General features: G+C 40.8%; 1 protein-coding gene across 31 annotated transcripts in view; it reads right to left on the reverse strand.

Annotated features, from left to right (window-relative positions):
• The window catches only part of ANK3 (ankyrin 3), a 1,328,922-nt gene that overhangs the window by 29,910 nt on the left and 1,277,050 nt on the right, over positions 1-21,962 (reverse strand). For 26 of the 31 annotated variants that reach the window (XM_063961780.1, XM_063961785.1, XM_063961778.1 and 23 more), the window contains 2 exons: positions 17,826-18,489; positions 14,593-14,935 (listed from right to left, as the gene is read on the reverse strand). In XM_063961780.1, the coding sequence (XP_063817850.1) occupies positions 14,593-14,935; positions 17,826-18,489 (1,007 nt within the window). The remainder of the gene's footprint in view (positions 1-14,592; positions 14,936-17,825; positions 18,490-21,962) is intronic. The other 5 variants (XM_063961772.1, XM_063961770.1, XM_063961771.1 and 2 more) reach the window with 1 other exon arrangement.

The raw sequence follows: 21,962 nt of genomic DNA on the forward strand, positions 1-21,962 counted from the left end.
CGTGCTATCGTAGAACTACTTTAGATAGTTCTTTTCCGACCTCCAACTGTTCTCTGGAACTTGCCCCTTTCAGGATATCGTCCAAGTAAGGGATAATTAAGATGCCCTTTTCTTTGAAGAGAGTCATCTTTTCGGCCATTACCTTGGTAAAGGCCCGGGGTGCCGTGGATAATTCAACGGCAACTTTTGAAACTGATATTGACCGTTCTGTATCACGAACCCGATGTACCCTTGTTGAGAAGGGCAAATTTGGACATGGAGGTAATCCTTGATGTCCAGGGACACCATATAGTCCCCTTCTTTCCGGTTCGCTATCACTGCTCTGAGTGACTCCATCTTGATTTGAACCTTTATGTAAGTGTTCAAAGATTTCAGATTTAGACTATGTCTCACCAAGCCGTCTGGCTTCAGTACCACCATATAGTGTGGAAGACTAATACCCTTTTCCTTGTTGTAGGAGGGGTACTTTGATTATCACCTGCTGGAAATACAGCTTGTGAATTTTTCCCAATACTGCCTCCCTGTTGGAGGGAGCCGTTGGTAACGCAGACTTCAGGAACCTGCGAGGAAAAGATGTCTCGACTCTCCAATCTGTACCCCTGGGATAATACTAGTACGATCCAGGGGTCAACTTGCGAGTGATCCCACTGCGCGTTGAGACTCTTGAGACTACACCCCCACCTAACCTGAGTCCGCTTACACGGCCCCAGCGTCATGCTGGGGACTTGGCAGACGCGGTGGAAGGCTTCCTTTCCTGGGAAGGAGCTGTCTGCTGCAGTCTACTTCCCTTTCCTCTATGTCTGGGCAGATATGACTGGCCTTTTGCCCGCTTGCCCTCATGGGAACGGAAGGATTGAGGCTGAAAAGACGGTGTCTGTTTCTGCTGAGATGTAACTTGGGGTAAAAAGGTTGGATTTCCAGCTGTTGCCGAGACCCCCAGGTCCGTTGGACCGACCCCAAATAACTCTTTCCCTTTATACGGCCATACTTCCATGTGTCGTATGGGATATGTATCACCTGACCACTGTCGTGTCCATGACATCTTCTGGGAGATATGGATCACGCACTTATTTTGATGCCAGAGTGCACATATCCCTCTGTGCATCTCGCATACATAAATATATAATGCATCCTATTAAATGCTCTATATCAATCAAATATTTTCAGTCAGGGAAACCGACCAAGCCAACCCAGCACTGCATCTCCAGGCTGATGGCGATCGCTGGTCGCAGTATAACCACCTTATGTGTGTATATACTTTTTAGGATATTTTTCCAGCTGCCTATCAGCTGGCTCCTTGAGGGCGGCCGTATCTGGCGACGGTAACGCCACTTGATAAGCGTGTGAGCGCCTTATTCATTCCCAACGCGCCCTAACTTCTGGCGGGAAAGGGTATAACGCCAATATTTGCTATCGGGGTAAACCCACGCATCATCACACACTTTATTTTATTTTATCTGATTCAGGAAAAACTACAGGTAGTTTTTTCACTCCCACATAATACCCTTTTTTGTGGTACTTGTAGTATCAGAAATATGTAACACCTCCTTCATTGCCCTTAACGTGTGGCCCTAATAAGGAATACGTTTGTTTATTCACCGTCGACACTGGATTCAGTGTTGGTGTCTGTGTCTGTGTCGACCGACTGAGGTAAATGGGCGTTATTAAAAACCCCTGACGGTGTTTCTGAGACGCCTGGACCGGTACTAATTGTTTGTCGGCCGTCTCATGTCGTCAACCGACCTTGCAGCGTGTTGACATTCTCACGTAATTCCCTAAATAAGCCATCCATACCGGTGTCGACTCCCTAGAGAGTGACATCACCATCATAGGCAATTGCTCCGCCTCCTCCAACATCGTCCTCATACATGTCGACACACACGTACCGACACACAGCACACACACCGGGAATGCTCTGACAGAGGACAGGACCCCACCAGCCCTTTGGAGAGACAGAGGGAGAGTTTGCCAGCACACACCAAAAAAACGCTATAATTACATAGGGACAACCTTATATAAGTGTTTCTCCCTTATAGCATCTTTAATATATTTATGTCGCCAATTTAGTGCCCCCCCTCTCTGTTTAAACCCTGTTTCTGTAGTGCAGTGCAGGGGAGAGCCTGGGAGCCTTCTCTCCAGCCTTTCTGTGAGAGAAAATGGCGCTGTGTGCTGAGGAGATAGGCCCCGCCCCTTTTTCGGCGGGCTCGTCTCCCGCTATTTATTGTATTTAGGCAGGGGTTAAATATCTCCATATAGCCTCTGGGGGCTATATGTGAGGTATTTTTAGCCTTATATAGGTTTACATTTGCCTCCCAGGGCGCCCCCCCCCAGCGCCCTGCACCCTCAGTGACTGCCGTGTGAAGTGTGCTGAGAGGAAAATGGCGCACAGCTGCAGTGCTGTGCGCTACCTTTAGAAGACTGCAGGAGTCTTCAGCCGCCGATTCTGGACCTCTTCTTGCTTCAGCATCTGCGAGGGGGCCGGCGGCGAGGCTCCGGTGACCATCCAGGCTGTACCTGTGATCGTCCCTCTGGAGCTTCATGTCCAGTAGCCAAGAAGCCAATCCATCCTGCACGCAGGTGAGTTCACTTCTTCTCCCCTCTGTCCCTCGTTGCAGTGATCCTGTTGCCAGCAGGAATCACTGTAAAATAAAAAACCTAAGCTAAACTTCTCTAAGCAGCTCTTTATGAGAGCCACCTAGAATTGCACCCTTCTCGGCCGGGCACAAAAATCTAACTGGAGTCTGGAGGAGGGTCATGGGGGGAGGAGCCAGTGCACACCACCTGACCTGTAAAAGCTTTACTTTTTGTGCCCTGTCTCCTGCGGAGCCGCTATTCCCCATGGTCCTTTCAGGAACCCCAGCATCCACTTAGGACGATAGAGAAAATTAGGAGACATTTACTTTGTACGCACTTTATTAACAGATTCTGTTCTAATGTCCTAATTCAATCCTAATCAACGAAAATGAAGGAAGGCAATGCAAGTCTACCTATAAGGATCATCTCAGCCAATCAACTTGGTGCATCAGTGCTGTACCTCCTATGAGGAACATACCAGAGGCAGCAGAGATTAGGTTGTTACTTTGTGCCCTGTCTCCCACCACACGTTTCCCCTCATCCCCACTTGTTCTGGTCACAAGCAGCTCACACGCACTACGACTGACAGCACAAGTGTTATAGAGACAGGATAGGAAGATGAACTCCTGTCTAATGCCTCAACTCCTCCCAATGCATCAGTCACTCCACTTGCTTACATTTACTGCCCAGACACAGGAGTGTCTGGGGATGCTGAAAAAGGCATATGAAATTCTTACCATTTAGGCTCTTTCACTGTGCTTTACTGCTTGTCTAAGACTTCCAGAAGAGCGAGAATACTAACTTGTGACTTCTGCCATCAAAACAACACAGTGAACTGTAGCAGTTGGCATGGTACAATATGTCTATGCACAGCCCATAGCACATTAAATAAGGTGATGAATTATTAAATAAGAAAAAAAGGTAAGTTGAAGAACTTAGGGGCAGATGTATTAAGCCTGGAGAAGTGATAAATCAGTGATAAACAAGTGATAAGTGGAAGATGATAATGCACCAGCCAATCAGCTCCTAACTGTCATTTTTCAAACCCATAATGATTGGCTGGTGCATTATCACCTTGCGCTTACAGTATAACCTCTTTATCACTTCTCCAGGCATAATACATCTACACCTTAGTTCCTTTGATAAAGCTGCAGTACAGCAAAACACGTCAGCTGGGCTTCCCTAGCTGCACTACCCTAACTCCAGATGACTGTGGGCCTATTGTGGACATACTGTATTGTGGACTCTGATTGCCCTAAAAGGGGAAAAAAGACATATAGTCTCAAAAGGCCCCGCACAAGCTGATCAGTAATATGAGTGAAAACAATGTAGGAACCAGCCTATTTTGAGAAAAGTCATTTAGAAAGGTACATACCTTGATTATAATTAAGGGGGCTGGAGGTGCACCAATAAGCAAAATACAATATTAGAAGGACACAAATGAGAGAACGACCATAAAGTGGTCGTTGACCCAAAGAAGGCTTACTTGGTGGCGCACTCTTTTAAATATATATGAGAAAATTTATAAAATTAAAACTTAACATTTATTACAATTAATTAATATAAAGGTCAATAAGATATACAATCAAGAATAGGTTAATCAAAATTGGTCATATTAATGACTCTAAATCATAAAATGGCTTTTACGTGGTATATATTTCTATCTATAATGTATCCTGTGAATAAATAAAATTTCACAGTGGATAAATTAATGATATAACCACGTATCTGCTAATGTAACAAAAAACACAATTTATGAACAATTTATGAATTTGTAAAAATTATTTGAATGATATGAACAATTAATCATCAAATAATTATAAAGATGTGAAACAAAAGGTGAAAATATTAATGTAATAATTCATTAATCCGGGTAGCCAAAAAATTGTTGAAGAGATTTCTCTCAATAAATAATGAATCTCATTCTGAAGGCATATACCCAATAAGCGGTAACTAATAAGGCTGCTATGAAGTTTCCCTTCTGTTGAGAGGCAGTAATGATCCTCCCAAAGGAACGGATTGGTATAGATGCACACTTGGAATCTATGTGGTAATTAGAATCACTAATTGGTGCATCACGGAATTGGTAATGATCTGGATCATGAATTCATACTCGTATATATGTCCCTTTTTTTTCCGGGCATTCAATAGTTGATATAATGAAGGACATAGAACGAAATAGTCCACTATCGATATTTTTGCACATGGGAATCAGTTCATAATATACATGGCATCATGATCATAGTCCCATCATTATTCTATCAACCATTATGACATGATATACAGACAAGAACCATCAGGTCGACAGTTGCCTAATTTTCAGTGCCCACATAAAACAGTTTTAAGCATGACACAGATGACCCACATAGATTTATAATTTATTGATTTTTACATACTACATTGATAGACGATATATTATTATTATCGTTTCATGCTTAAAACTGTTTTATGTGGGCACTGAAAATTAGGCAACTGTCGACCTGATGGTTCTTGTCTGTATATCATGTCATAATGGTTGATAGAATAATGATGGGACTATGATCATGATGCCATGTATATTATGAACTGATTCCCATGTGCAAAAATATCGATAGTGGACTATTTCGTTCTATGTCCTTCATTATATCAACTATTGAATGCCCGGAAAAAAAAGGGACATATATACGAGTATGAATTCATGATCCAGATCATTACCAATTCCGTGATGCACCAATTAGTGATTCTAATTACCACATAGATTCCAAGTGTGCATCTATACCAATCCGTTCCTTTGGGAGGATCATTACTGCCTCTCAACAGAAGGGAAACTTCATAGCAGCCTTATTAGTTACCGCTTATTGGGTATATGCCTTCAGAATGAGATTCATTATTTATTGAGAGAAATCTCTTCAACAATTTTTTGGCTACCCGGATTAATGAATTATTACATTAATATTTTCACCTTTTGTTTCACATCTTTATAATTATTTGATGATTAATTGTTCATATCATTCAAATAATTTTTACAAATTCATAAATTGTTCATAAATTGTGTTTTTTGTTACATTAGCAGATACGTGGTTATATCATTAATTTATCCACTGTGAAATTTTATTTATTCACAGGATACATTATAGATAGAAATATATACCACGTAAAAGCCATTTTATGATTTAGAGTCATTAATATGACCAATTTTGATTAACCTATTCTTGATTGTATATCTTATTGACCTTTATATTAATTAATTGTAATAAATGTTAAGTTTTAATTTTATAAATTTTCTCATATATATTTAAAAGAGTGCGCCACCAAGTAAGCCTTCTTTGGGTCAACGACCACTTTATGGTCGTTCTCTCATTTGTGTCCTTCTAATATTGTATTTTGCTTATTGGTGCACCTCCAGCCCCCTTAATTATAATCAAGGTATGTACCTTTCTAAATGACTTTTCTCAAAATAGGCTGGTTCCTACATTGTTTTCACTCATATTACTGATCAGCTTGTGCGGGGCCTTTTGAGACTATATGTCTTTTTTCCCCTTTTATGAATATTTACTATATGCTGAGCTTAGTCTCAGCTTCCGGCCATTCCGCACGGCACAATAATTGATTAATGTTGTGCACATCCGGCACACAAACATAGTTCAATTCGATATTTATACATAGATAGGGAAGCATAGTACACTATTAATCAGGTAAATTTACTAAATAAAAATGGCAAACTTCTCAGTGAAGAACGCCCTAAGTGGTAGGCGTAAAATGGGAGATCTGAGCAGTATCTTTCCGGACACTATGGCTGAACAGGACAATGAATCAAATTGGGATCAAGACCTTTTACGACTAAAACAACTATTACAAAGGCAGATACGTACAAACTGGGACTTATCCAGTTTGGAAAACTATCTGAAGCATAAAATTTCCCCAAGGGGTTTAAGACCACGTGTGTTCCCAGCATTTGATCTTATTACTGAGAACTTAAGTAAGGAATGGGAAGCCTGTCTCCTCAAGTGCTCACAAGAACTGATGAACATCTTGGTGAAGCATGATAACCTAGTACTAGAGGAGGTTGGTAAAGAAATTGAAAAATTAACCAAAACATTGGAAATTTGGGAGAAGGATGCCCAGTTTCAGAAAATGTTTGAAAAACAAGACAAGGAACTCGAAACTTATGAGGACACAGTGATAGAAAGAAAAAGGAGTAAATTCATGCGTGATAAACGAGACTTTTTGAATAACAGGATTTTTAGGTGGAATAAGGGATCCAAGGATCCTGATAGAAAACAAACATATCAGGAATCATACACGTCATCAGAGATAGAGTCCTCTGGAGGGGAAGAAATGTATGAAACTCAAAGAAAGGACCCCAGAAAACAGTCCAACATTGAACAGGATCCTTTTTTAGGGAGCAAGCGGGGAGGAAGAACACTCCCCGCAAGAGAAAAACGAGGAGGGGGTCAAAGAGGAAGATACGAAACCCAGAGATGGGACTCCCCAGTGACAGATCGGTATCCCAAAAGGAAGGTAACCTACAAGAAGAAATATTAAAAGAAGATTCCGCAATGAAAATAATTAATCTATCAGACCACCTCCTTACAACCGAACAGAATGCAGTCCTTAGGAAGGGTTTATCCTTTGCCCCCCAGAAGAGCTGCAATCGCTTTCAATGGGAAAAGGATATCAAACTATTTGGCCGTAAACTTCTATTGATGAAGTATCACGCACGTAGGGATTCAGACCAAAGAGAATACTTACCTTTGCAATCCCAACCTACAATAGAACAAGATGTCAATGACACTGTACCTCCTAGTGAGGGTCTGATCACTCTTGATGAACAGGATCATGAAATGGTATTAGCCTTGGAGGAATTATTGGAAACTAATTATGTTAACCCTGAAACAGTGGAAAGGGTCATTTGTAAAAACAGATCTGTATTCTTTCCTCAGGATCAAATTTGTCCTGAGGTGAAAATATTCATGGACATGGTGAGCCATGATTTGGACAAGATCTGTAAACACAAACAGTGGCATAAAGACAATCTTACACGTGAGGAGAGGAAAGCACTGAATGAGATCAGTAAGTGGGAGGATGTGGTTATCAAGCCATCCGATAAGGGGGGCAATGTGGTCATTTGGCCAAAGGAAATGTACATGAAGGAGGCACAGAGGCAACTCAATGACCCCCAATGTTACACCAAAACCCTCTTTAATCCCACAGATAATTGTAGGCTGGCACTGAACCGTATCATTGATAGAGCATTGGCTGAAGAAGTGATAACCAAACAAGAAGGAGACTATCTCCGAACTGAACATCCAAGGACTCCAACTTTCTACCTGTTGCCAAAAGTGCACAAGAATTTAAGCAATCCTCCAGGTAGACCCATCGTGTCGGGGATAGGAGGAGTGTCGGAAAGAGCAAGTATCTTTATTGACACACACCTACGTAAACATGTCACAAGTCTTCCATCATACATACGGGACACTGGAGATGTCATTATGAAATTGCATGACGTGAAGCTGGAGAAAAACCAGCTCCTAGCAAGTCTTGATGTTGAATCGCTATATAGTAGCATTGATCACACGAGGGGTATCTCCGCGGTCAAGTACTTCCTTGAGATGGAAGGCCCTAGTGACTTTAATGACTTCCTATTGAAATTGCTCCACTTTGTTCTCCATAGAAATGTCTTCACATTCGCAGACATTTTTTACACACAAGTGCGAGGAACAGCGATGGGCGCGGCTTGCGCACCAACGTACGCCAACCTATATTTAGGTTGGTGGGAACGCGAACTGGTCTTTTGTGAAGATAATGAGGAATTCACCAAGAGGATTGTTTTGTGGATGCGGTATATAGACGATATACTGCTTATCTGGGAAGGAGAAGAGGAACTATTGAAGACCTTTGTTAAAAAATTGAACAACAACACTCTAAATCTCAAATTGACATATGAGATTAACAAGAACGAGATTCCCTTCCTAGACTTGCGAATATATCGTGACATCAATGACATGTTAGCAACTGACCTTTTTCGAAAAAAGACAGCCAGTAATAGCTTACTTCTTAACTCTAGCTCTCACTTTCCGGCTACGATACAAAATATTCCGAGAGGAGAGTTCTTGAGATTAAGGAGGAATTGTATGGAAGATGAGACATTTAAGACCCAAAGTAAGGAACTTACTGTCAGGTTGAAAGAAAGGGGCTACAGCGCACGCTGTATCAAAAAAGCCAGCAAGATGCTCCTCCATACAGACAGACAGGCTCTCATTTTTCAGGAAAGTAAGAGAATGAAGAAATTAAAGGAGGGTGGCAAACCTAAAGTGAGATTTGTCGGTAATTTCTGCCAGGAATGGCGGGAAATTAAAAATACCATTAATAGACATTGGCCGATACTCCTGAATGACCCCGATCTTGCATCCAATTTGGATGCTTCTGTATCCATGAGCTGGAAGAGATCACCCAACTTAAGGGACAGATTGGTGAGAAGCCATTTCTGTCGTACTTCAAGACGGACACCAACCCTAACAGGAACATATCCCTGCAGGAAATGTAAGGCTTGTGATCATGTGGATACGAATCCTAAAATTAAGGATAGATATGGCAATGATGTAGAGATCAAGGAGTTCACAAATTGCCAGTCATCAAAAGTGATCTACTGTATCCAGTGCCCATGCAAGATGCTGTATGTGGGCATGACCACAAGAATGGTGAAGGTGAGAATAATGGAACACATGGGCAATATAAAAAATGTGGAATCTGATTTAGCAAGATTTAGGCAAATTACATCAGTTGCCAGACATTTTTACTTCCAACATTCAAAATCTCCCAGTGATTTGAAATTCTTTTGCCTTGACAAACTGAAAATGGGTATCAGAGGTGGAGACTCTGATAAAGAATTACAGAAATTGGAAAGTGGATGGATTTTTAAACTGAACACTATGGCCCCTGCGGGCCTAAATGAGAACATCAATTATAGTGTCTTCTTACCCACTTGACGTATTCTAGATTGTCTCAGCAATTTTTCAGGATGGTTTTGAGGGATCTATATGTCATACTATCAATGTAAAAATATGGCTGTATCCCACTGGAGAATATATGTACCCCACTTTGTCAATCTAATTACGATCCAGCTCTAATAATATAGTATCATCTTTCTACATTATCTCTCCACATTACTTCTTTTCCTTTTCCCTTTCCTCTTTTGCCCTACTCCTTGAATTTCAATGTTTTGAGCTTTAATGCTTGCTATTATTAATGTTTCCCTCATTTCTAAAATCTTTGGCCCGCAAATACTTCTGATAAAATCGAAAGCAATATTTCACTCACTAATGGTGAAATTACAAACATCTACAGTGGCCTAATAACACTAAAGTGTTAAAAATATTTACCATTTATCGCAACTGCATTGGAAAATGTTATTTTAGGGTCTGCAAACTATATTGGACATGACCTAATAAGTTACTATTTAGGCATGGATATATGTTTCCAATAGAAGTACAACATGCATATATATTCTACAATGTCTTTTCAGCCTCTACTTAGGGTCCGTGAATTATGTGTGGGATACTAATAATTATATTTATATTAAACCTATTAGGTCTGCAAATGGTACTGGACATGGCATGAGAAATTGGTATTTAGCCATATCCAGGATGAATGTCTCCAATAGAAGTATACTACGTGCATCTATATTTTATAATATCCTTTCAACCTTCACCCAGGGTCTGTGAACTGTGCGAGGGACAGTAATAACTATATTCTAAATAAATGTAACACTGTTAGGTATCTCGCTAAATGAATATCATTGATATCAATTATCTGGTAACAAAGGTCTCAGTTAGAAACTAAGTATCGAATGTGATTAACCTGTTATCCTGGATTAATGGTGAACAGAATTCACCAATTAAAATAGTTATTTCTAAGTTATTTATTGGGTCCGTAAATTGCATTGGTCACAACAGAAGTCACTAGTTAGCCATGGATATATGTCTCTAATAGAAGCACATCATGCATATATATTTTACAGTGTCTTTTCAGCCTTTTCCTGGGGTCCGTGAACTATGTGAGGGATACTCATAATCATATTTAAAATAACCTATCAGGTCCGCAAATTGTACTGGACATGATATGAGAAATTTGTATCTAGCCATAGCCAGGACGAATGTCTCCAATAGAAGTACACTATGCGCACATATATTGTACAATGTCTTTTCAATCTTCACCCAGGGCTTGTGAACTGTGCGAGGGAGAGTAATAATTATACTTTAAATAAATATAACACTGTCAGATATCTCGCTAATGAAACATTGTAGATATTAAATCCATGGTAGCAAAGGTCTCAGCTAGAAATAAAGTATCGAATGTGATCAACTTGTTATCATAGATAAATGGTGAACAGAATTCACCAATTATAACGGTATTTTCCTATTATTGGTCTGCTGATGATTTTTTAGAATGAGAGGAGATTTAATATGTTGCTTCTAGTTTGGGGGGGAAAGGGGGTCTTTTTCGGGTGAAAGATAATTGATTGATGTAACTGTTATCCCTTGATCTGTAATTGGTTTTAGCAACCATAAAAATTGATGTAATACTGTAAATTATTTTACTAATAGGTATTATTTATATCAGCTCTTTTTGAAGCAATGGTCTCACACGGAATTAAAGCTCTGAAATTACTTAACTCGTTATCAGGTAATGATGAACATAGTTTATCAATTTAAAGTGTGTTCCTAATTACTGGTCTACCATTCACTTAAGGGATAATATGAGAACAAATGTATTTCTCGCACCCTGGAAAAAGTCTCTCTTGGTAAAAGTAAGAATTTATTTGTGATAGATGCAATTATTATTCACATTATTTGCATACTGCTTTTTTAACTACATTAATTGTGTTTAAATTGATTAATCACGCCCTAATCACTGAGACTGCTATATGTATAGGCCGGTTTCACAGGTCTGTGCAATACCGATGTGAACAAGCTTTAGTGAAACGTACGTCATCGGCATACCAGACGTACACGGTTTCCGGGGGCGTGGAATCTTCAGCCCGACCCGGCGTCTGGTCACACGAGCGGTTTCTATTTACTGTCTGCAAACACAGGAACGGTAGATTATATGTGTCTCCTTATTTCAGAGCGGCTCTCTCATCCAGAATAGTTCCCTTGCGTTCCCTGCACTGTGGCGACATAACAGGGAAGCAGGGGCTCTCTTTCGGGACAGCAGAAGCAACTCGCACTTCTTTCTTCTATCCCGGCATCAGATATACCCCGAACTCTCATCGTTCTCATTCACTGCATCTTTTTGCACATGAGACGACAGCAGAAAGGGGAATCAGTCTGTTACTGTCGGGCAGTGCTGTCTCTCTATCCTACCGTTTTTTGACACAGATGACCCACATAGATTTATAATTTATTGATTTTTACATACTACATTGATAGACGATATATTATTATTATCGTTTCATGCTTAAAACTGTTTTATGTGGGCACTGAAAATTAGGCAACTGTCGACCTGATGGTTCTTGTCTGTATATCATGTCATAATGGTTGATAGAATAATGATGGGACTATGATCATGATGCCATGTATATTATGAACTGATTCCCATGTGCAAAAATATCGATAGTGGACTATTTCGTTCTATGTCCTTCATTATATCAACTATTGAATGCCCGGAAAAAAAAGGGACATATATACGAGTATGAATTCATGATCCAGATCATTACCAATTCCGTGATGCACCAATTAGTGATTCTAATTACCACATAGATTCCAAGTGTGCATCTATACCAATCCGTTCCTTTGGGAGGATCATTACTGCCTCTCAACAGAAGGGAAACTTCATAGCAGCCTTATTAGTTACCGCTTATTGGGTATATGCCTTCAGAATGAGATTCATTATTTATTGAGAGAAATCTCTTCAACAATTTTTTGGCTACCCGGATTAATGAATTATTACATTAATATTTTCACCTTTTGTTTCACATCTTTATAATTATTTGATGATTAATTGTTCATATCATTCAAATAATTTTTACAAATTCATAAATTGTTCATAAATTGTGTTTTTTGTTACATTAGCAGATACGTGGTTATATCATTAATTTATCCACTGTGAAATTTTATTTATTCACAGGATACATTATAGATAGAAATATATACCACGTAAAAGCCATTTTATGATTTAGAGTCATTAATATGACCAATTTTGATTAACCTATTCTTGATTGTATATCTTATTGACCTTTATATTAATTAATTGTAATAAATGTTAAGTTTTAATTTTATAAATTTTCTCATATATATTTAAAAGAGTGCGCCACCAAGTAAGCCTTCTTTGGGTCAACGACCACTTTATGGTCGTTCTCTCATTTGTGTCCTTCTAATAAGGACTCTGATTGCCACCTGGAATTATAATTAGAGCACCAGAACCTTGGAATCGTGACACGGAGGGGGCAATAAACACTGCACTGATTTTTCTGGTAAAACATCGGCATGGACTGGTAATACAGGTTGAGTATCCCATATCCAAATATTCAGAAATACGGAATATTTTGAGTGAGAGTGAGATAGTAAAACCTTTGTTTTCTGATGGCTCAATGTACACAAACTTTGTTTAATACACAGTTATAAAAAATATTGTATTAAATGACCTTCAGGCTGTGTGTATAAGGTGTATATGAAACAAATGAATTGTGTGAATGTACACACACTTTGTTTAATGCACAAAGTTATTAAAAATATTGGCTAAAATGACCTTCAGGCTGTGTGTATAAGGTGTATATGAAACATAAATGCATTCTGTGCTTATACTTAGGTCCCATCGCCATGATATCTCATTATGGTATGCATTTATTCCAAAATACGGAAAAATCCGATATCCAAAATAATTCTGGTCCCAAGCATTTTGGACAAGGGATACTCAACCTGTATACCTATTTATCTGGACTTTCTCTATGTTACGAACGAAATCTGCCTAATTCAAGAAGGAACATCCAGGTACGAACTATTTCTAACAAGTCTAAATATCCATTTGGTCCAGATTCAGTACATAAAGGGGTGAATGGGGACTGCAGTATAATAAGATACCAAGTTTTAATAGTTATTGCTTTTGTCACTATTTTATTGATTAAATATTTTTTAATATATGTATATGGTCTATGCAGATCTTATACAACACTACAATCTCAAAAGCGCTGTTATAATTTTTGAACTGTGTTTATAGTATTGGAGAAGGCCTGACTTACTTCTTTTAACAGCTGCTACATAGAAAACACGACTCTAGATGACGCCTGGTCAGTTATTTATAACATTCTCTTCACAAAAAGATGAACTGTAGGATACTGTACATGAACCTGTAATTCTGCTCCAGAACATACAACTTTCAGTTACTCTTAATAAGCTTGGGGAAGGCACACACAATTTACATCTCAAATGTGACACTTTAGGCGTTCTTAGGCTACAAATCTCTGAGCCTCACTGGGTAAGCCACAGTTGTGACTGTTCTTAATTATAGTGAATCCTTTCTTACAGGTTATGTATTAGCCGATCATGACATTACCTGGAATATTTAGTTTATATATACAATTATTTCACTTAGGGGGATGGACACATTGCATACATTGTGTCTGTAACCAAGTGCAACCACATTAAACAATATTGCTGCACATGAGGCCTGGCATTGCTGGAACTTCTACTCTAAAGCTCAGAAGTAGCATGGTGGACTGGCATATTTGTATCATTACACTTAGTAGATTTACTGAAAATCACTTGTGGACATGCCTTTCAGGTCATTTAGGCCACCTGCTGGTCTGAATTTTTACAATGTGTCTACTGAACAATTCATTTAATCCACAATGACCTGATTTAGAAATTTCCTTTGGATAACTTTCAATCAATGTTCTGCTACTATGTATATATGTTCACAATAAGAATAAAAATAGGATGTCATTAAACAGGTATGTACATTAATGAGAATGAAAGTAGTAAGACACTAAAATATGAAGGCAGTACACAGTAGCCATTGTGTACATAGCTGTAACTATACCTTTTCAACAGACGCTCCTTCCTCTGCATGGGTGGGTGGCCTTGACTTTCCTTCTTCCAAGCCTGTCCTTTTTGCACTAACAGGTAGAGAGCTCTTATGCTCTCCTATTACAGCCTTGCTGGTCTTCTCCGGTGATTTCTGACGTACTGTTGATGGTGACGTCTGTTCCCCTTTTCCATTGAGTCCTTGGAGTGTTTTTGGTTTCTGTCTCTCATTGGATTTCACCGGATCTGTCTCTGGAGCTCTGGTACCGGTCTTACCTTCTGTTACTGACTCAGAAGGACTAACGTTAGATCCCAGTCTTCCTACTTCTCCCTTGAGATATGAGGTAATGGACTCATGGCTGCAAAATACAGAACATAATTAAAGCCAATTGCTTATAATAAATGTCACCTCCCCATTTATGACACCAGAATACAGTTGTATAATGTTCAAGTAAATCTAGCACATCACAGGCAGGAGACTGACACCTCAAAATTTCTATTCAGGCTAGGATCACATATATGGATTATGGAGGTAGGGAATAATAAATGGGGAACCATCACCCAGTAGCAACATTGTGTCTTTGCAGAGGCGGAACTACCGCCAGTGCAACCAGTGCCTTGCACTGGGGCCCGCCTCTGTCCAGGGGCCCAAAGCATGTAATGAGTCAAACTGACTCATTACATGCCGCTGTGCGCTGCGGGCAACCGCTGCCCGCAGCGCACAGCCGCCCAGAGAGGAGAGAAGCAGCGGTACGGGGGAAGGAGGAGGAGGGAGGCGGAGGAGGGAGCCGCAGCAGCGCTTTGTTACTGGTTGAGGCGCTGCTGCTGCTGCCCCTCTGCTTCACTATAGGCTGTCTTCCGAGAACAGCCTATAGTGAAGCAGAGGGGCAGCAGCAGCGCCTCCACCAATAACACAGCGCTGCTGCGGCTCCCTCCTCCACCTCCCTCCTCCTCCTTCTCTCCTGCCCGGGAATCGTGAGTGACCAGAAGCTGCACCGAGGAGCCTGAGCCAGCGGAGAGGGTAAGTATAATTCTTCTTTCTTTCTTTCTTTCTTTCTTTCTGTCTTTCTGTCTTTCTGTCTTTCTGTCTGTCTTTCTTGGGACTGTCTGCCGCAATGTGTAAAAATGGGGAATCTGCCTGCCGCAATGTGTAAATATGGGGAATCTGCCTGCCGCAATGTGTAAAAAGTGGGAATCTGCCTGCCGCAATGTGTAAAAAGGGGGAATCTGCCTGCCGCAATGTGTAAAAAGGGGGAATCTGCCTGCCGCAATGTGTAAAAATGGGGAATCTGCTTGCCGCAATGTGTAAAAAGGGGGAATCTGCCTGCCGCAATGTGTAAAAATGGGGAATCTGCCTGCCATAATGTGTAAAAAGAGGGACGCTGTCTGCCGTAATGTGTAACAAGGGCACGCTGTCTGCCGTTATGTGTAAAAAGGGCACGCTGTCTGCCGTTATGTGTAAAAAGTGTACGCTGTCTGCCGCTATGTTTAACAAGGGCACGCTATCTGCCGTTATGTGTAAAAAGTGTACGCTGTCTGCCGCTATGTGTAATAAGGGAACGCTGTCTGCCGCTATGTGTAACAAGGGCGCGCTGTCTGCCGTTATGTGTAAAAAGGGCACGCTGTCTGCCGTTATGTGTAAAAAGTGTACGCTGTCTGCCGCTATGTTTAACAAGGGCACGCTATCTGCCGTTATGTGTAAAAAGTGTACCCTTTCCGAATCCGAAATGCGTTGGTGCTATCTGTACCCCAGGTTTGATTGGCTCCTTTTTCTATTTACCCCCGAGCAGAACCAGTACTTTGCTGTTTGCAAAATAATATTTTTTCCCAGACAAGGTTAAATCCTTGTTTTTCGGATAAAGAAAATTCTAGTACTTGGCTTCTTAGGGGTGTTTGATGGAGCAATCTCACTATCTATCTGGGGTACTGTTTTTATGTTTTTTAAATGTTTTTAAATTCTTTGTAATTGTATCATGGTGGATGTATCCTTGTGATGCATAATAAATGTTCATCTTTTTGAATATCTTCTGGACCATTTTTATCCACATACCAATTGGTGTGGTTGATGGGAGTTGGTATCCTGACACCGGGAAGGAGACAAAAAAGAAACCTTTCAAGGAACATAGGGAACCTCAATGAGGTGAGTGTCTTCTTTAAGGGACGGGAAGGTCACCTGGACAGTTGATATGAAGGTGTATGGGAGGAACTGAAAAGAAACCTTTTGATACACGTATCCCATTGAGAGAAGGTCAGTTTGGAGGTGCGAACCCATTCCACAGGGAAAGAGCTTTGGACAAAAAAGCTGTCGTGTAATAGGTGGAATAAGGCAAAACATTTCTCCATGGTTAGTTTTACTTTGGAAGCCACTTTCTGGAGTTGCCCTTACTAATATTTGCCTGTGTACCTTAAACAAGGTCTGACACATTAATAGTGGGAATGTTATTTGGCAGACATCAATAAAGAAACAACATCTTATCACTGACAGAGAAGGTGCAAATATATCCTCATACAACTATCCTCAATAAACCATGTGATACGAGACACCTGGGGCAAGTGAGCCGACAGGTCCCGTGCGACTCCGCTAGTGCTGGGTGTCTTTTTTACACCTTTTTAGCTGATATGACACTTGTCTATTTTTGTGCAACTGAGTCTGTATGCGGCGCACAATGGAACTTGTGTAAAAAAGCTGCCACCACTGCACTGTAGCACTTCGTATACAGATTCAGAGACTCAGCTGCACACAGATATACGGGTGTCACATATTAAACTAATCAGCACAGTCTCCTGGTGTGTCCTTGTTGCAATGCATTGTGATTGAGAAACATTTTTTGTGTAAAAAGACACCCAGTGCTAGCAGAGATGCACGGGACCAGGCGTGACTGCAGCAATAATGTATGAGAAGAACACATCTGTACAAATGGTGATACCTCAATGCACCGATGCAGTAAATTAAAAGGAACAATAAAAACTAAAGCCATAATGATGAGACTTTACTGCATAAACATTAATGCAGACACTCCAAAGGATGAAAATCATTAATGAAAATATTCAGGACCAGTGAGCTCTGACATGCAACTATTATACCTCTCCCACCTTTTTGTCTCAAATTTTAGGTTCTAAGTGAATTTAATTCTATGACATTCTACACTCGACACTTCCGGAGTACAATGATTCATATGCTAGTTTTATTATGCACATACCTCAAAGCAATTCTTTTTTCTGCACAAGCAATAGGTGGACATACTATACCTGTCATCCAATCTCTCAATCAGATCACTGTTGAGTTTCCGTTCTGGTACTGGTTGTTCCACATGGATGCTGGATGCTTCTGTGTGCCAACCTGTAATTGAAGACATTTCTTGTTCTACTTGTTGAACATTTTTGAGGATAGCCTGCACCTTCTCCTCAGTCATCTCCTCTGACTCAACCTCTTCAAGATGAAGATGCTTAAACAGTAATTTAAGCCTCTCTTCAGTCATTTCTTCCTCCTCAGGACCAGACGCTTCTCTCTCACACTGCTCAGTGTCCTTTCCTCTTTGACTCTGTTTTTGTTCATTGTGTGGAACGGACTTTTCAACCTTGATGTAGCTACCCTCATTTTGCGGTTCTTTGTAGAATTTATAGTCTTCAAATTTCACCCGATGAATGGCCATTTCATAAGAAGCATCAGGACTGTGAATTAAATACCTGCTGTCATCTAACGATGTATCTTCAGCGGCCACTACAGGTGGAGCGGCTGAAATATCTCCATTTCCCTGTGCAGTTACTATCACATCACTCAGTCTACTGGGAGTTCTAAGGGGTGACTCTACGCTAGAGTTATCGCTAAAGAAATCATCTTGGTGGAGAGGGGTAGGAGGCACATAACGCAAACCAGTGGGAGTTTCCAGTTCCACTTGAATAGTTGGATAACCTGAAGAAAACAGTACACTTCAACTGAATGGAATGGATTATGAAACATCAAAAATGAAGAAATAATAATACAGTGCATGCAAAAAGATATGAGAAGATATATTGAATATGGAATGTGCAAAGTTATGCTTCAATTAAAAGTTTTGAACTGGGACAGTGGTAACATTACACAATTAGTACACTGGACAATTTCACACATATATTCACATTCGAAGCGTTCATATTAATTTACTTTTTTTTTTTTTTTCAATTTGACAGTGGTTTTAAATACTGTATATTCCAGTGTCTCTGGAAACTCTAAATCCTCGCAGCAACATTAGAGGCTGCCAGTAGTGTAAAATCCCTGCCATACAGCATCTTGGAAAAAATGAAGCTATATCTAAGAGGATGTGGCAGAGAAGCACAGGGAAAGCCCAGCTATAGGAATATTTCAGACATGGGAAGAACAAGTGGATGAGTAGAATGTGATGAGTAAGGTGATCTCGGAGAATGAAGAGAGTTCGTGGACATGGGTAAGATCAGAACAACTGACCAGGGAGAAAAGAAAAAGAAAACAAAGTGAGCAATAAAACACATACACAGATTTACAATGATTAGAGTCATGCTATGCAATGGATGGACAGTAACATGGATGCTACATAACCTCAGATTGATGCTTCCAACTACAGTTTCCTGGATCTTCTAAAGCACCACAGAAACAAAACGAATACATTGTGGCTGCTGGAATGATGGAACTGGAAAAACCTAAATGTCGGTGTGACTATTCTTTTTATAGAGCATGTCCAATTTAGGACGTCTTTATCAATATACTGTACAATGTACAATACAATATACTGTGCTAGTGCCGTTCTTGGGACCCCAATTTCTTTACAAATTTAAGTCTGCAAATGTGAGGAAGACCGAGGAGTTAAAGAAGTTATTTCAAATGTACTAAGGTGATCGGCTTGCAGTTAAGTTTCCTAAAACCCTGTCTATATTGGGGGTTCTAAGCTTGGACATTTCATGAAGTCAGTCTTTACTTTTAGCGTTGTTCACAGTATGATAGTAAACATGTCTTCACTGTAGGAGAATTAGCCAACTGTTCTAGACTGAGAGAGCAGCAGACGTAGTCTGGTCTTGATGAGGTGTACAAGATTCAGAGGAGAGACAGGAACAAACAGTGCCCGATGATAAGGAAATGCAGAGGCTGACACAAGCAGAATATCTAAGGAAACAAAATGAATCTGCAAAATAGACAGTGCATTTCACATGCACGGTATTAGTATAAGCATTATGACATGAAGACCTGTATTCGTAGGGAGCACACAACCACATTGAATAATATATTACCGTGTTTCCCCGATAATAGGACCTACTCCGACAATAAGCCCTACCCTCACTTTTCATAAATTGTCCAAAATAAGCCCTACCCCGAAAGTAAGCCCTATCTAAATCCCCATTTTGCCCGGTCCCTGCACTACAGTAAACTACCCAGCTCCGCCCCCCCCCCCCCCCCCCCCCATGAAATGGCTGCCGCCAGCATCACAGGGCCCGGGCTTCAGTACACAAACCTTTCACTGTTTTTTTTTTAATCTGGAAAGGGGGTGATGGAGCTTCCATCGCCCCCGTTGCCAGAGGAAAGAGACAGTGCCTGGCAGGCTTGGCGCATTAACAGCCAGTCAGGTACTGTCGGAGCTACCCCTCCGCAGGTCTCTCCCACATGAGTGACGCTGGCGTGACCCAAAGGTCGCGTCAGCGTCATTCAGTAAGCTGAGCGACGCAGAGGGGAAGAGAGATCCAGGAGCCGATGAGAGAAGGTGAGTGAAAGCAGGGGGCTGCAGGAATGGCTGTGGGCAGTAATGATGTCTAATGTAAAGTAATGAGGCCAGAGAAGTGGCCACAAATTATGGCTGGGCAGAAAGAGGGCACAAATTATGGCTGGGCAGACAAGTGGGCACAAATGATGTTTATTGAAATTGCTGTCAATGTTAATAAAAATAAGCCCTACCCCGAAAATAAGCCCTATGGTGTTTTTTGACAAAAATAAATAAATAAGACAGTGTCTTATTATCGGGGAAACAGTAGAAATTGTTTTGCTTTCATAAAGTGACATAGGCTAAGACTCCAAGTGCTGGGGCAGAATCAGCGCCAAGACTGCCTGGACAATCATTTACTGTCTTATGAATCCTGTACTCTTGAGGGATTACTGTGGACTGATGCCCATGCAGAGAACGATGGCTATAGAAAGCCTCCTATGACTGCTATACAGGCCATGCTGGTGCTTCCGTATTAACAAAGAGAGGGACAGGTGCATGTACCCTGGAGACTAAGGGGTACATTTACTAAGCAGTGATAAGAGCAGAGAAGTGAGCAAGTGGAGATATTTCCCCATCAACCAATCAGCATCTTTGCATCATTTTATTGTATGCAAATTATAGATGTTACTTCAGTGCTGATTGGTTGATGGGGAAATATCTCCACTGGCTCACTTCTCTGCTCTTATCACTGCTTAGTAAATGTACCTGAGTATATCCTATTGGATTCGCACTGAAGCCATGAGAAATCCCAGGGCTCTGTTGCTTTGTTATACTGGTCAGGACACTTCCCACATGAGTGTGTGACCTACCCACATTTACTTTACCTACTTCAAATAAAATGGTTCTACAATTGTAATATTTTAACTGATCCAGTTTAATTGTTAATTATACTCATTGTAACCTATTGTGTGAGCTGCATTGCCTGAGGAACAATGAGAGGATTTCATTGTGATAGATGCTATATACTGCCCTCTCGATGAAACCAGATGTGATATCATTGCCCAATATCTACACTGTACATGCTTTGGTGGTTTATGGGGGTCATTCCGAGTTGATCGCTCGCTAGCTACTTTTAGCAGCTGTGCAAACGCATTGTCGCCTCCCACCAGGGAGTGTATTTTCGCTTTGCTGAAGTGCGAACGCTTGTGCAGCAGAGCACCTGCAAAATAATTTTGTGCAAAACAAGACCAGCCATGTAGTTACTCTTCGTGTGCATTGATTCTAACGACAGAGGGACGGCTTTTGATGTCACACACCCGCCCAGCGTTCACCCAGCCACGCCTGCGTTTTTCCCGACACGCCTGCGTTTTTCTAAGCACTCCCTGAAAACGGTCGGTTGACACCCAGAAACGCCCACTTCATGTCAATCTTCCTGCGTTTGGCCGTGCGACTGAAAGCTCGCTAGAACCTGTGCAAAACCACGATGCTCTGTGTACCCGTACGTCGCGCGTGCGCATTGCGGTGCATACGCATGCGCAGATTAGCCATTTTTTTCACTGATTGCTGTGCTGCAACCAACGGCAGCTAACGATCAACTCGGTATGACCCCCCATGTCCTTTGGACCCTAACCATTACTCACTCTCTAGCAATGGGTTCCTGCATCATCCAATTTATATGACACGGTCTATAGATATTCAGAGCTTTGATACATCGGCGTCTCTTACAGGAACATGTTTC

The sequence above is a fragment of the Pseudophryne corroboree genome, chromosome 3 (genome assembly GCF_028390025.1).
Source record: "Pseudophryne corroboree isolate aPseCor3 chromosome 3, aPseCor3.hap2, whole genome shotgun sequence".
Taxonomy (NCBI): domain Eukaryota; kingdom Metazoa; phylum Chordata; class Amphibia; order Anura; family Myobatrachidae; genus Pseudophryne; species Pseudophryne corroboree.